Here is a 14,914-nt window from a genome sequence, read left to right on the forward strand (position 1 = left end):
GCCTCAGATAAACGGCCCCAAGTCTTGCAGTTACCTTTCCCCAGCTCCCTCGCACCTTTCGGATAACCTGCATCTTCCTGACCTTCACGGCCAAGGTCAAAGGCAGCCCGTCTGCCTTCCCACCGTCCACACGCATCCTCCTCCCCTTCCATAATATGCCTCGTGAACTGTTTCCTGGAGGAAGCGGGCAGGAGGGTGGGAGTGGGAGAGAAAATGTCTGTGTGTTAGGGCACCTTCGGTGACCAGGGAGCGTGATGTTTAATTATAGACCATGGCCCAGCGGGCGGGGCTCAGTGGTTGAGCGTCTACCTATGAACCAGAAGGTCATGGCTCGATCCCTGGTCAGGGCACATGCCCAGTTTGCAGGCTCGATCCCCAGTAGGGGGTATGCAGGAGGCAGCCGATCCATGATTCTCTCTCATCACTGATGATTCTCTCTCTTCCTCTCTGAAAAAAAAAGAAAAAGACGGGCAGACGCATCTTCTAGGCGGTTTGGAAGATGTGTTTGTCTTTCTCTATGTGGCCCTGATGAGGAGTTTGTGAAATGTGACTCAGAAAAAAGGATGCAACGTGTATTCATCCTGGAGCCGCACTCCAATAACTCTGCAGTCCCTTGGGACTCAGATGCCTCATGAAACAGGACCTGATTAGACGAGGACGGTCAGCTTCCAGTGGGGGTTAGAGGGGTTGGCAGGGTGGCCAGGGCATTCAGAGACCCCCAGGCAGAGCCGTGGACACAGAACTTGGCCACGTAAAACATTGCCAGAAGCCCTGCCGGTGTTACTCAGTTCGTTTGCCCATTGTCTCGTGTGCCGAAGGCTTGCCGGTTCGATTCCCAGTCAGGGCCCGTGCCCGGGTTGCAGGCTCCATCCCTAGTGGGAGGCCTGCAGGAGGCAGCCGATCCGCATTTCACTTTCACGTGGTTTCTTTCTTTCTCTCCCTCTCTCTTCCTCTCTCGCTAACCATCCATTTAAAAATTCTTTTAGCCGGAACTGGTTTGGCTCAGTGGATAGAGCGTCGGCCTGCGGACTGAAAGGTCCCAGGTTCGATTCCGGTCAAGGGCATGTACCTTGGTTGCGGGCACATCCCCAGTAGGGGGTGTGCAGGAGGCAGCTGATCGATGTTTCCCTCTCATTGATGTTTCTAACTCTCTATCTTTCTCCCTTCCTCTCTGTAATATACCAATAAAATATATTTTTTAAAAATATTTTTTAAAAAATTGCTACAAGATTGCAGCAACCCTGGTTCTTACACCGAAGCCGCGTGCTGTCATGGTCACCAGCACCAGCTCGCCCAGCTCTATCTGCAAGTCTGGGCTGCGGTGTTGCTTTGACAACAGTGTGACTGTGCTGGGGGAGGCCCGGGGTCACGTATGGAGGTGGCGTGTGTTGGCTAACAGCTCAGACCTCTCGCAGAGTCTCTGGAAGGCTAAGACGCGGTGGAGACCCGTGTTTGCACAGCAGTCACCATGCTGACGCCCGAGAGACCGAGGATCCCAACTGTGGCCACACCGGGCACAGTCCTTCACACTGTGCAGTAAACCGATGTCTTCCAGCGTTAACCAGCAAGACTGACACAGGCGCCCAGGCCAGCGAGACTCAGGGGTTGAGCGTCGACCTAGGAACCAGGAGGTCACAGTTCCATTCCGGGCCACGGCACGTGCCTGGGTTCCAGGCTCGATCCCCAGTAGGGGGCGTGCAGGAGGCAGCCGATCCATGATTCTCTCTCATCACTGATGTTTCTCTCTCTCTCCCTCTGCCTTCCTCTCTGTCATCAATAAAAAAAATATATTAAAAAATATGAAGAAACAGGATTTTTCCCCCTAGAAAGTTTTAGCAGGAAGCTAAACCTTACTAAACCAAAGTACCACTGATCTGTTCTAAAGAGGGTTGGGGTCCTGGAACCCTTGCCCACCCCCAATCTTCCAGCTCACCCCAAACAGTGTCGGTAACCTCCCATTTTCCCTTGCTCTTTGGGCTCCCGCAGAGAAGCCGTGTGTTCCTCCCTAATTTTCTAGAGTCTTCCACGTTGCTGACTCCAGTGACCCTCATTTCATCCACCCTTTGCCTCTTCTCTATTTATATTCGCTCTCCCTCCATGCGATGCAGGTCCTCTTGTCAGGTTTCAGATAAGTATGGGCTTAGCAAAACTCCCCAAGCTATTCTCAGAGAAAGATCGACTGATGTGAGGTGATGGGGAGGTGGGGGGTGGGATGGCTATTTCCGATGTTAGTAAACATGACCGCTTACTGAGGATTAACAGGAAATCATGAATAAAGTCACGGGGATTTGATAAGGGTTTTGTTTGTTTTTTTCCTCTCAGATACTTAAAGATTTTTTCCCCCCATCCTCCCCCTCATCCTTCCAAAAAGTCTGAAGGTCATTAGGATAGAACGTACCCTTACACAGATAAAAACAAAAGTCCTTCATCTCCCACATGGCACCTCCAGGCACTGTTTTAGCCAATCTGGCATCTTCTCAGCGGGCGATTCTTCCCTTTAATACAGTGGTTCTCAACCTTCTGGCCCTTTCAATACAGTTCCTCATGTTGTGACCCAACCATAAAATTATTTTCGTTGCTACTTCATAACTGTAATGTTGCTACTGTGATGAATCGTCATGTAAATATCTGGTACGCAGGATGGTCTTAGGCGACCCCTGTGAAAGGGTCATTTGACCGCCAAAGGGGTCGCGACCCACAGGTTGAGAACCGCTGCTTTAATACTTCCCACTTAATCTTCCGTTTTCTTTTAAACATCAGCTACCGGGCAGGCTGGACCTCATGTAGGCGGCAAAGAGCTCGGAGCGCGTTGTGGCCGGGACTGGCCCAGGAGAGAGAGGTTTCTGATGCAGCAGAATAATTCATTCAAGGAGGAATGAAGGCGATGAAAACCTTCCCCCAACAGACCAGGAGTGAATAAAGCTCATCTCTCTCAGGGCAGGGTCCTGGCTGAATGAAATCTTGAAAAGCATAAAAAAAAAATTAAAAAGGAAAACCAACTGAAGAAATGGGTCAAAAATCTCAGAGGGGCTTCGTCAGGCCTGACCATTTAGAATTTGACAAGCAAGCAGAATAAAGAGAGAGGGAGAGGGGGAGGGGGAGGGGGAGGGAGAGAGAGAGAGGGAGAGAGAGGGAGAGAGAGGGAGAGAGATTCATTAATATGAGAAAACCCTTCTGGAATAAAGCACGGAATTTTCAGGTTATAACCCTTCTGGAATAAAGCACGGAATTTTCAGGTTATGCTTTCACTCCTGTGCACTTATGTGGTCTGAGGGAAGGGTCTGGAGTTTGAGCTGAAATTCATGCGTATCTGATTACAGCTCAGGTGCTCTTTCCTAAACACTCGGCTAGAAGCATGTATTCTCTCTCTCTCTCTCTCTCTCTCTCTCTCTCTCTCTTAATTTAGAGAGAGAGAGAGAAAGAGGGAGGGAGGTGTTGTTCCACTTACTCATACATTCATTGGCTGATCCTTGTATGTGCGCTGACTGGGGATTGAACCCATAACCTTGGTGTATCAGGAAGATGCTCTAACCACTGAGCCACCTGGCCAGGGCTTGGTGATGCACATTCATCGCTCGATTCGGTGGCACCGGCCAGTGTTCTCCACTGGGCAGTTATGACCGTTCCCTTCGTCATTAACAAGTGTCTCCGGTGCCCCCAGGGGAGCCCGTGACCGACATCGCCTTTTCCGTTGGTTTCAGAGTCTAACAGCCGCAGGGCGGTGAACAGGGGCTACGTCGCCAGCTTGCTCCGGCTGCATCAGGACTGGCACAGCCACGACACGGCCAACAGCTACCTGCCGATCCGCCGGGCACTTCTGCTCTGCCTCAAGCACATTGCCACCCTCCAGTCTGGCAGGGAGGCCTTCCTGGCAGCGCAGGGCATGGAGATCCTCTTCAGTAGCACACAGGTAACCAGCGCGGGAGTCCCCTCTGCGTCAGAGATAGTGATGATGCTGATGATGGTGATGATGGTGATGGTGGTGGTGGTTATGATGCTGATGATGGTGATGATGGTGATGGTGGTTATGATGCTGATGATGGTGATGGTGGTTATGATGCTGCTGCTGCTAATGATGGTGATGGTGGTTATGATGGTGATGGTGATGGTGATGGTGGTGGTAGTTATGATGATGATGGTGATGGTGGTGATGATGGTGATGATGATGGTGATGGTGGTGGTAGTTATGGTGATGGTGGTGATGATGGTGATGATGATGGTGATGGTGGTGGTAGTTATGATGATGATGGTGATGGTGGTGATGATGGTGATGATGATGGTGATGGTGGTGGTAGTTATGATGATGATGGTGTTGGTGGTGATGATGGTGATGGTGATGGTGATGGTGGTGATGATGATGGTGAAACTTTGTGGCCCATGCACAGAAGTCGGTATTTTGTGGAAGAGCCTGTATTTTGTGGAAGAGCCACACTCAAGGGGCCAAAGAGCCACATGTGGTTCACGAGCCGCGGTTTGTGGAGCCGCAGTTTGCCGACCACTGCCCTAGACCAAAGCCGCGTCCGTGCCAGACACAGTTCTGTGCCGCGGTGTTCGCAGCAGATGTCTTGCGCTGAGTGTGTTTACTGCCCGTGCCGCCTGCCTGTCACTCATGACCTGGAGTCCTGTCGCGGCAAAGGGACTCCAGGCGAAAATGACGCGATCTTCCCTTTGTGCAGAGCTCCCTGGAGGACAGGAGCCTGGAACCCGTCACGTCCGTCGCTCTTCAGATCCTGAGGCAGTGCTACCCCAAGAGCCCTCTTCCCTTGGTCACAGCCAGCAGTGCCTACGCCTTCCCCGCCCCCGGGCACCTCCCGTCGGAACCCCCACGCCTTCTCGCTGAAGGTAAAGTAAGTGGGTGTCTGTGAGCTTTACAGCGAGTTTTTATTTATTTTTTAAAGATATTTGTATTGATTTCAGTGAAGAAGGGAGAGGGAGAGAAAAGATGGGAACATCCATGATGAGAGAGAATCATGGATCGGCTGCCTCCTGCACGCCCCCTACTGGGGATCAAGCCCGCAACCCGGGCATGTGCCCTGACCCGGAATCGCACTGTGACCTCCTGGTTCAGAGGTCGACGCTCAACCACTGAGCCACGCTGGCCAGGCTGGAATCGATACTTTTCCACTGGCTGTGTCTATGGACTTGTGTTTCAAAGAAGCTCCTTCATATCGAAATGAGGGAGCCGATCACACTGCAACACATTTTGCATGGAGGTGACCTCTAACCTTTGGCAAGGGTGGGGGAAGCCAGAATGGTATGCCGGTGTCATTTTATCCTGCAAAATGAGTGCAGAATAAAATGTGTGGGACAGCAGCGTAGACACTGACACTGCTCACGGTCTCACAGGCCTTGAGTGAGCCCTGGGGTGCGTGGGGGTCGCCTGCCCTCCATCGTGAGCTCCTGATTCGTCAGGGGAAGACATGCTGATCCAAACCCAAGACAAAGGGCGAGCCTCACCCACTTGCCCTCCCTTTCCCCACCCAGAGGACTTCGAAGATGATGGTGACGAAGAAGAGGACAGAGACTCCGATTCTGAAGATGCGAAAGAGGAAGTAGGTACACCAGCCCTTGCTTTTAGCGATCCCCATGTTCACGGCGGACCAGGGAAGATATCACTGCCGGTTGTCAGCTAATACCAGCGTGAATTTTAAGGACTGACTTTTGTCTTCCCGCCCAGTGCCTGGCAGATTGGTTTGCTCAATGACAGCTGCTGTTCTTTTTTAAAAAATATATATATTGTTATTGATTTCAGAGAGGAAGGGAGAGGGAGAGAGAGATAGAAACATCCATGATGAGAGAGAATCATGGATCAGCTGCCTCCTGCACGCCCCCTACTGGGGATCGAGCCTGCAACAGGGGCATGTGCCCTGACGGAATCAAACCGAGACCTCCTGGTTCCTGGGTTGATGCTCAACCACTGAGCCACTTCGGCCAGACTAGGAAAGTGTCTCTAAATTGTGGTGCTATTGGCATGTGACTGGACAGCTCTTTGTTGAGAGGGCTGTTCCTGGGCAGTGTCTGATGTTTAGCAGCATCCCTGGCCTCCACCCACTAGATGGCACCCGCCCCCACCCCCCGTCCTCCTCCCCCATCCCCCCCATCCTGAACCAAAAATGTCTCCAGGAAGGACCCAATGTCCCTCGTGGGGCAAAATCACCCCTGACTAGAGAACCACTGCTCTGTAGTAATGGGAACTTTATCTAGGGTTATTAATTTTGTCTTCGTTTCTGTTGGTAGACTTTAACTTGGACAAGCCTTTCAAGTGATAGTTTCTTAATTTTATCATCCTCAAAATAAGACTGAGAAGTAAATGCTACCTTTTAAGACATTCCTGGATATAAAACCTGGATTTAAAAATTATCTATCTATCTATCTATCTATCTATCTATCTATCTATGCATCTATCTATTTAACCATCCATCTATCTATCGATGCATCTATCTTTCTATCTTTCTTTCTAGCTATCTATCTATGCACCTATCTACCCATCTATCCATCCATCTATGCCTCTATCATCTACCTGCCTATCTATCTATCTATCTATCTATCTATGCATCCATCCATCCATCCATCCACCCATCCATATATCTGTGCATCTGTTTATCTGTCCATCCATCCATCCATCCATCCATCCATCCATACCTCTATCTATCTACCTATCTATGCATCCATCTATCTATCTATCTATCTATCTATCTATCTATCTATCTATCCATCCATCTGTCCATCCATCCCATCCATCTATACTTCTATCTACCTATCTATGCATCTATCTGTCTATCATCTGTCTGTCTGTCTGTCTATCTATCTATCTATCCATCCATCTGTCCATCTATCTATGCATCTGTCCATGCATCTATCCATCCATCCATCCATCCATCCATCCATCCATCCCTCCCTTCTTCCTCCCTTTCTTTTTTCTTACCTATTGGCCTGCCTACCTGTCTCTTTAGAGAGCAGGAGGCTTCCCGAGTTCTCTATATAGCGATCACTCACCTTGCTGATGACAGTAGCTGACCTATAAGGACCCCCTCTTAGCCAGGTCCGCAGGTGAAGGCAGCCATTGACACTCCGGTGTTCTCCGGGTCTCACTGATGAATAGAATCATTTCTGAAGCCATCGGTGGAAAATTGGTTCTTTGCTGTAGCTCGGCAGTGCGGGACTCGGAGTCCGTGCCGCATTATTTGAATAATGCCGGGCTGCCGCAGCCATCCATCAATGCCACCTTCCCCTCCCCTCACGCCCGCTCCCGGAGGACTGGCCATCTAATGAAGAGTGGCAGCCACTCGTGTATCTGACGGGCAAGGACCAGCTGTGGCCCGAGCCTCTCTTCACTCCGACCCCACTTCCCAGCGCTTGCCCGGCTGTGTTGCCGTGGGTGCCAGCCTGGGCCAGATGGTGGAGGCCTGGAGGGCCTGAGAGATAAAGCGGGGAGCCCCACCACCAGGCTGCAGCGTGTGGGCCTGGTGTGTACCCCATCGGAAAATACCATTAAGTCTCCCGCACAGGATCTGTCTTTGTTCTTTTAATTTGAGGTTTGGAGGAAAATTGTGGAAGATAGATGGAATATTGCATTTCTTTTCCTTCCCCGTCCCCGACTCCCCTGGATCAAGAATATAAATATTTAAATTTTTTTTTATTGATTTCTGAGAGGAAAGGAGAGAGAGGTTAGAAACACCCATGATGAGAGAGAATCATGGGTGCCTCCTGCACGCCCCCTACTGGGGCAACGTGGGCGTGTGCCCCTGACCAGGAATCGAACCGTGACCTCCTGGCTCATAGGTCAACGCTCAACCACGTAGCCACCACGCCAACCAGGCTCTTTGTTTTTAAAAAACAACGCGACCCATTAAACTGTCCTTTGCGTGGGCCCGCACTGTAATTCGGAGGCAAGGACACTGTGACCCAGGGCTGTGAAGGGTCCCCGTATACATCCCGTCCCGATGTCCCCGGGTGGCTTTCTCGGTGGTGACACGTGTCTTGAATGTCCCCCTGCAGGATGATGACTTGGAAACAGACGTCAACAAGCTGAGCTCCAAACCTGGACTTGACCGGCCCGAAGAGGAGCTGAGGCAGTACGAGGCCATGTGCCTGGAGCTCTCCTGCAGCTTTGAGGTGGGACTTACGTCGCGGTTCTGCGAGCGCCCCACCCCCTCCCCGCCCCCGCCGGGATACGTGATTCCACGATGGGGCCTCTGCAGATGGAGTGGGCGCATGGCGCACCCCTCCCCATGTGCTTCTGAGGGAGAAACAGGAGGTGACAAGAGAATGTGAGAGAGGCCCGAACGGCGTGTCTCGGGGGCTGAGCGTCGACCCAGGAACCATGAGGTCGCGTTTCGATCTCCTTGTTCCCTTGTCAGAGGGGGAGCAGGCCCCGGGCGGCTTTCCGAAGGAAGGGGCCCAGCCGGATGCCAGGGCTGCTTGTCGGTAGAAGCAAATTGCGAGCCTCATGCCTGGTGATTGAATCCTGGGGCTGCTGCTGCCACCAGTAGTTCAGACCTGCCTTTTGGTCTTTTTTTTTTTTTTAATATGTTTTATTGATTTTTTACAGAGAGGAAGGGAGAGGGATAGAGAGTTAGAAACATCGATGAGAGAGAAACATCATCAATCAGCCGCCTCCTGCACACTCCCTGCCAGGGATGTGCCCGCAACCCAGGCACATGCCCTTGACCGGAATCGAACCTGGGACCCTTCAGTCTGCAGGCTGACGCTCTATCCACTGAGCCAAACCGGTCAGGGCCTGCCTTTTGATCTTGGCTACTTGCTGACGACTCTCCATAAATCATGAACTCAGTTGTATCTAACGGTACAAGCCAGTCCCGTGTCGGAGGGAGTTAGTACCGTCTACTGCACTCCAGAAAGCAGAGACGGGATCCGCAGGAAGGAATTTCAGGGGGACATTGCAGTTCCGTGTTAAGGATTGTTTACACTTTCTGCAAACCATCAGGATGATCCTTAACCAAAAGGCGCTTCCTTGGGGTGCTAGGAAGACCCTAAAAGTGAGGTTCTTCAACCAGACAGACGAACGTATTGGGGGTGTGGCAGATGGCATCCCTGTCCTTCTTAGGGTGATACTAGCCCCACCCAAAGCCCCTGCAAACGAGAGTTTCTTTGATTCTGCCATTTGTTTGAATCTCTCTCTCTCTTTTTAAAATTCTCACCTTTTGGATATTTTCCCTTTGATTTTTAGAGAGAGTGGACGGGAGGGAGGGAGAGACAGAGAGTGAAACATTGATGTGAGAGGGACACATCGGTCGGCTGCCTCCGACAAGAGCGCCAACCAAGGCCGGGGATCGAGCCTGCAACCGAGGTACACGCCCTTGAGGGGAATTGAACTGGGACCCTTCAGCCCGCAAGCCGATGCTCTATCCACTGAGCCAGACCGGCCAGGGCCATGTCTTTGACTCTTGAAGCGTAGTCTTTCTGTGGCAGACCTTGGAGAAAGCTCCTTGATCCACAGGGTTTATGCTGAGCTCTGGCCCAGAGAGTGAGGGCAGGGAAGGGTCGTCTTGTCTCCCTGGGAGGGAACACTGACACGTTCTCGTCTGCTTTACCCCCCAAGGACCTGGAGCCCACACCCGGATATGACGTCCACCCTGACGCCAACCACCTCCACATTCCAACCGCCGCCTCCCTGAAGCAGCGTCCCCTGGATGAGGACCAGAGCTCCCGGGGACAGGAGAGGGAAGCTGCCCCCGAGACGTCCCTCCTGAGCAAGGCCAAGAGGGGGAGGTCCCCTGTGCACCCCGTTTCCAAAAACGGACCTGGAACGAACCCGCACCCACACGCCCAGCCCAACGGGCTTGGGGTGGATCCTTCCGGAAAGGAAGTCCTTGACCTTGAGACTCTCCTCCAAGAGGATGCTTGGGATATGGACATGACCTCCTGTGCAAGGACAGGTGCCTCCCTTCCCAGCTCCACTCCCCCTGGGGGCACTGCGGACGGAATCCATGAGTTTCTCCAGACACACCCCCAGCACGTGCCCTTCCACGACCCCTATGTCTATCTGGCCAAAGCCAGAGGCACCAAGTCTGTGGCTGACTTCAAGATGCCGGCGTTCCCTGACCTCTGGGGCCACTGCCCATCTCACTCCCCGGAACCCCTGCTGGAACGCAAGCGTGGGATCCAAAGGTGAGGGTGGTCCTGACTCAGGAGCTATGTTTTTCTCTTCTGTTTTTGTTTAAAAGATATATTTTTATTGATTTCAGAGAGGAAGGGAGAGAGAGAGAGAGAAACATCAATGGTGAGAGAGAATCATCCATCGGCTGCCTCCTGCACGCCCCCTACTGGGGATGGAGCCTGCAACCTGGGCACGTGCCCTTGACTAGAATCAAACCTGGGACCCTTGAGTCTGCAGGCCAATGCTCTATCCACTGAACCAAACTAGCTAGGGCTGTTTTTATTGATTTTTAGAGAGAGAGAGAGAGAGAGAGAGAGAGAGGAAGGGAGAGGGATAGAGAGATAGAAACATTGATGAGAGAGGAACTTTATAGACCGGCTGCTCCTGCACGCCCCCTACTGGGGATTGAGCCCACAACCTGGGCATGGGCCCTGACCGGGAATCGAACCAGTGACCTTCTGGTTCCTGAGTCGACGCTCAACCACGGAGCCACACCCGCCGGGCAACTTTCCTATGTTTCTGATGACTCCCAAGCGGATCATTGGACGAGTGGGGGAAGGAGTGAGGGTCAGCCTTGAAAGCGTTTCTAATTTTCCTTCGCAGGGTGAAGATATTCGAGGACATCCGGAGGCTCCTTCAGCCCAGCGACGTGATAGACAAAGTCGTCTTCAGTTTGGACGAGCCTTGGTAGGTGGACAGGACCGTCCGTGGAAGGGAGCGAGGTGGGTGCAGCATGGAGAGTTCTGTCAGTGCCGTGAGACAGGAGCGTGCTTCCTGTTTGCGAGGCCTCCCTGCTCCTACCCTCAGCAGGGCGAGCGTGTGGCTTCAAAGCCTAGAAGAGAGAGCTCACCTCTCAGACATGTCACTCCAGACCCAGCCGCGGCAGTAACGCCCGTGCCCACGTCCCCTCCTTCCTTACAGGCAAGGCACGGCTCCCAACTGCCTGTGGTTCTCCTCCCAGTTCGAGTCCGGAAACCTGCGCAAAGCCATCCAAGTGCGTGAGTAAGTAAAGGAAGTGGCAATGGGCCCTGACCGGTGTTCTCAGTGGTTAGAGCGCTGGCCAGAGGACCGAAGGGTCTCCGGTTCGATTCTCAGGCAAGGGCACGCACCTTGGTTGCAGGCTCAATCCCCTGCCCTGGTCGGGACACGTGTGGGAGGCAGCCTATCAATGTGTCTCTTTCACATCAATGCTTCTTTCTCTTTATCTCCTCTCTCCTCCCTTCCATTCTCTCTAAAAACATCAATGGGAAAAAATAAAAATCTTCTGGTGAGGATTAACCAAAAAGGATAAAATAAAATAAAATAAAATAAATAAAAGAAAGCTGCAGCAGGGTGGCCCCAGGCAGCTCAAGAAGAGCAGGCATGACCATCTCTCCCCTCTGCTTTTAGTGACCTCTCATTGATTGGCAGCTTGCCATCAGCCGTGGTGGTGGTGTTTACACCATGCAAATTGGCAACCACCACAAGTGAATTCCAAGAGTCAGTTCTTTTTTAAAAAAAATATTTTTATTGATTTCAGAGAGGAAGGGAGAGGGAGAGAGAGAGAGATAGAAACATCAATGATGAGAGAGAATCATTGACCGGCTGCCTCCTGCACGTCCCCCACTGGGGATCAGGCTTGTGCCCTGACCGGGAATCAAACCGTGACCTCCTGATTGGTTTGTAGGTTAGTGCTTAACCACTGAGCCACCTCAACTGGGCCAAGCACCATATTAATTAATCTTTACGAACAGCACTGGAAGTTGGGACACTATTTTCATTTTCCATGTGAGGAGACTGAGGCTCCCAGGCAATGTCTCGCTTTAAATAGTCACAGGCTCTCCAACCAGCCGGGATTGACATTTCTCCGCGCCCGTAGTGCACTTGCATTCTTCCAGCTCACTAGACACTTGATTGCGGTTTAATCACTGGACGTGTAACAGACGCTTCTGATACCAAGACCCTGTGCCCCACCGGCCGGGCATGTCCACAGCCCATGTCCGATATTGTGAGATGTGGCTGCCAAGTGTCACTCACCCGCCATCCACCCCGGGTCTTAGATCTGCCCGCGGGAACCCGAGATCTGCTGATTCTCAGTGTGGGAGTATGGGAGGTTCCCTTAAAGACCTCTCACCCTCCGCCCTTGCTCCCGCCTCGGCAGGTTTGAGTACGACTTGCTGATCAACACTGACATCAACTGCACCCAGTACCAGCAGTGGTTCAACTTCAAGGTGCGCGGCATGAGGGCCGCCACCCCGTACCGCTTCAACATCATCAACTACGAGAAGCCCAACAGCCAGTTTAACTACGGTAGGAGCTGGTGGGGGCGGCGGCTTTCTGGGTAACACAGGGATGGTGTCATCTTGAGGGCGTTTGGATCCTTACCAGAGTCCCGCTGGCTTCCCGAAGCATTTGAAGTTGAGTTGACACATTTTTTAATCCTCACCCGAGGATATTTTTTCTATTGACTTTTGGAGAGAGTGGAAGGGCGAGGGAGAGGCAGAGGGAAACATCGATGTGAGAGAGACAGGTCCATTGGTGGCCTCCTGCTTACACCCAACCAGGGTTGGGAGCCTGCAACGGAGGTACGTGCCCTTGACCGGAATTGAACCCAGGATCCTTCAGGCCACAGGTCGATGCTCTAGTCACTGAGCCAAACTGGCCAGAGCCGAGTTGACACATTTTGGTTGTCAGGTGTGGCAAGGCAGTGGCCAGTGCATGGCAAACTGCACCTGTGGCAGGGAAAGCCGAAGTCTGCCGTGGGATGTTCATACCACCCATGGTTCTCCTCTACTTCCTGTCTCCCTTGCCCTGCCTTGAACTTTTTTTATTTTTTAAAAAAATATTTTTATTGATTTCAGAGAGGAAGGGAGAGGAAAAGAAAGATAGAAATGTCAATGATGAGAGAGAATCGTGGACCAGCTGCCTCCTGCACGCCCCACACTGGGGATCGAGCCCACAACCTGGGCATGTGCCCTTGACCGGGAATCGAACTGTGACCTCCTGGTCTATAGGTCAACGCTCAACCACTGAGCCACGCCTGCTGGGCTCAAGAGCCTTTAATCGTGTCTGCAAAACCTCTCTTGCGGTGGAAGGTGACATTCACAGGTTGCAGAATTCAGACCTGGGTATCCTTGAGGGCCAGCGTACAGCCGGCTACAGCTCTCTCGGGGCCGGAGACTAACCTGGCCTCTATTCTGTGTAGGAATGCAGCCCACCATGTATTCTGTGAAGGAGGCTCTTCTCGGGAGACCCACCTGGAAGCGGACGGGCTATGAAATCTGCTATTACAAGTGAGTCCGGATATTTGATAGTTTCTTTTCCATGTTGCTCTTACACACCTCAGCCATTGACGCTTGTCTGCCGTACTTGTCCCTGTCCCTGTGGCAATTGACCCGCCCTTCAGAAGCATGTGAAATGGTGCCCGCAGGAGATCTGAAGCAGTAGCTTTTGATTTGCTGAAGATGGTCTGTCTGTTTGCAGGCACATTAGCACCTGGAGACCTGGTTGGCTACTGAAGTTGTACAGACTCAACCTGTGATTAGTGCGTCAAGCTGTCACTCTTTTCCTCTTTCCTGTTGGTTTTTTGTGAGCAAAAAAGCCTGAGAAATTCTGGCCTATTCTTTTGCAAACAAGCAAGCAAGCAAACAAACAAAAAAACCCCTCTATTATTGAAAGAATTACAGGTGTCCCCCTTTCCCCCCCCCATTGAGAGGCAGAGAGAAACGTCAGTGTGGGAGAGATGCCCCCCCCACCCCCGTCCAGGGGTTATGCATATATGCACACACATTCTTTGGCTGACCTCTTCTCACCCACCCACCCCCGCCTTCCCTCTGAGATTCGTCAGCCTGTGTTCCATGCGTCTGTGTCTCTGGATCTGTTTTGTTCATCAGTGTATTTTGTTCTTTAGATTCCACATATGGGTGAGATCGGGTGATACTTGTCTTTCTGGTCTATTCTTGTTCATCCTGTCCTTCAGTTTTGCAAAGTGGATGAGAGCGAATATATGACAAATACACAGAGTCAGATGATTTTTTTTTTAAATAAAAGAGAAAGGGCCTTCAAAATTCATCTTCAGCTCTTGACTACTAACCACTTTCCACTAACCACTTTCAATGATGTATCCTGTTAAATTGTCATGAAACTGATATTATCCATAAGCTCTTGATAAAAGAATCCCAGCCCTGTGAGTTGCTTATGTGTGCATTCGGAGGGGGTGTGGGGTGTGTGGGGGGGAATAAAATACCAATTCACATGGAAAAAAGGGATAGCAGTTGTTGGAACAGGTAGAAAATATATAATTATCAGCTCATTGCTAGTGTTTTTTTGTTTTGTTTGTTTGTTGTTGTTTTTTTTAATAAAAATGGTAGGCTAGTACTTATTTTCTTGGATAAATTAAGTCTTATCTTTTTCTCAGATTACAAGAGGCCCCTTAAAAACTATAGTCAGCTTGACTGGTGTGACTCAGTGGTTGAGCACTGTCCTATGAACTGGTAGGTCATGGTTCGAATCCCAGTCAGGGCACATGCCTGGGTTGCGGGCTTGATTCCCAGTAGGGAGCATGCAGGAGGCAGCCAATCAGTGATTCTCTTTCATCGTTGATCTCTCTCTCTCTCTCTCTCTCTCCCTCTCCTTTCCTCTTTGAAATCAATAAAAATATACTTTTAAAAAAGTCTGCCAACCGGGGAGGGAAGAAGCCACACATCCAAAATTCACCTTGGGCCCTGGCCGGTTTGGCTCAGTGGATAGAGCATCGGCCTGCAGACTGAAGGGTCCCAGGTTCGATCCCAGTGGAGGGCGTGCAGGAGGCAGTCA

The 14,914-nt window shown here is 51.4% G+C and overlaps 1 protein-coding gene across 1 annotated transcript in view; it reads left to right on the plus strand.

The window, feature by feature from the left end:
• Positions 1-14,914, plus strand: part of AGBL1 (AGBL carboxypeptidase 1) — a gene marked incomplete at both ends in the record, with an annotated part of 230,964 nt that overhangs the window by 51,197 nt on the left and 164,853 nt on the right. Inside the window, 9 exons of the mRNA XM_081114799.1 lie at positions 3,702-3,910; positions 4,677-4,842; positions 5,485-5,552; positions 7,999-8,115; positions 9,563-10,131; positions 10,724-10,807; positions 11,042-11,122; positions 12,261-12,409; positions 13,305-13,392. Coding sequence (XP_080970925.1) covers positions 3,702-3,910; positions 4,677-4,842; positions 5,485-5,552; positions 7,999-8,115; positions 9,563-10,131; positions 10,724-10,807; positions 11,042-11,122; positions 12,261-12,409; positions 13,305-13,392 — 1,531 coding nt within the window. The remainder of the gene's footprint in view (positions 1-3,701; positions 3,911-4,676; positions 4,843-5,484; positions 5,553-7,998; positions 8,116-9,562; positions 10,132-10,723; positions 10,808-11,041; positions 11,123-12,260; positions 12,410-13,304; positions 13,393-14,914) is intronic.

Source organism: Myotis nattereri (assembly GCF_964212035.1).
Source record: "Myotis nattereri genome assembly, chromosome: 21".
Taxonomy (NCBI): domain Eukaryota; kingdom Metazoa; phylum Chordata; class Mammalia; order Chiroptera; family Vespertilionidae; genus Myotis; species Myotis nattereri.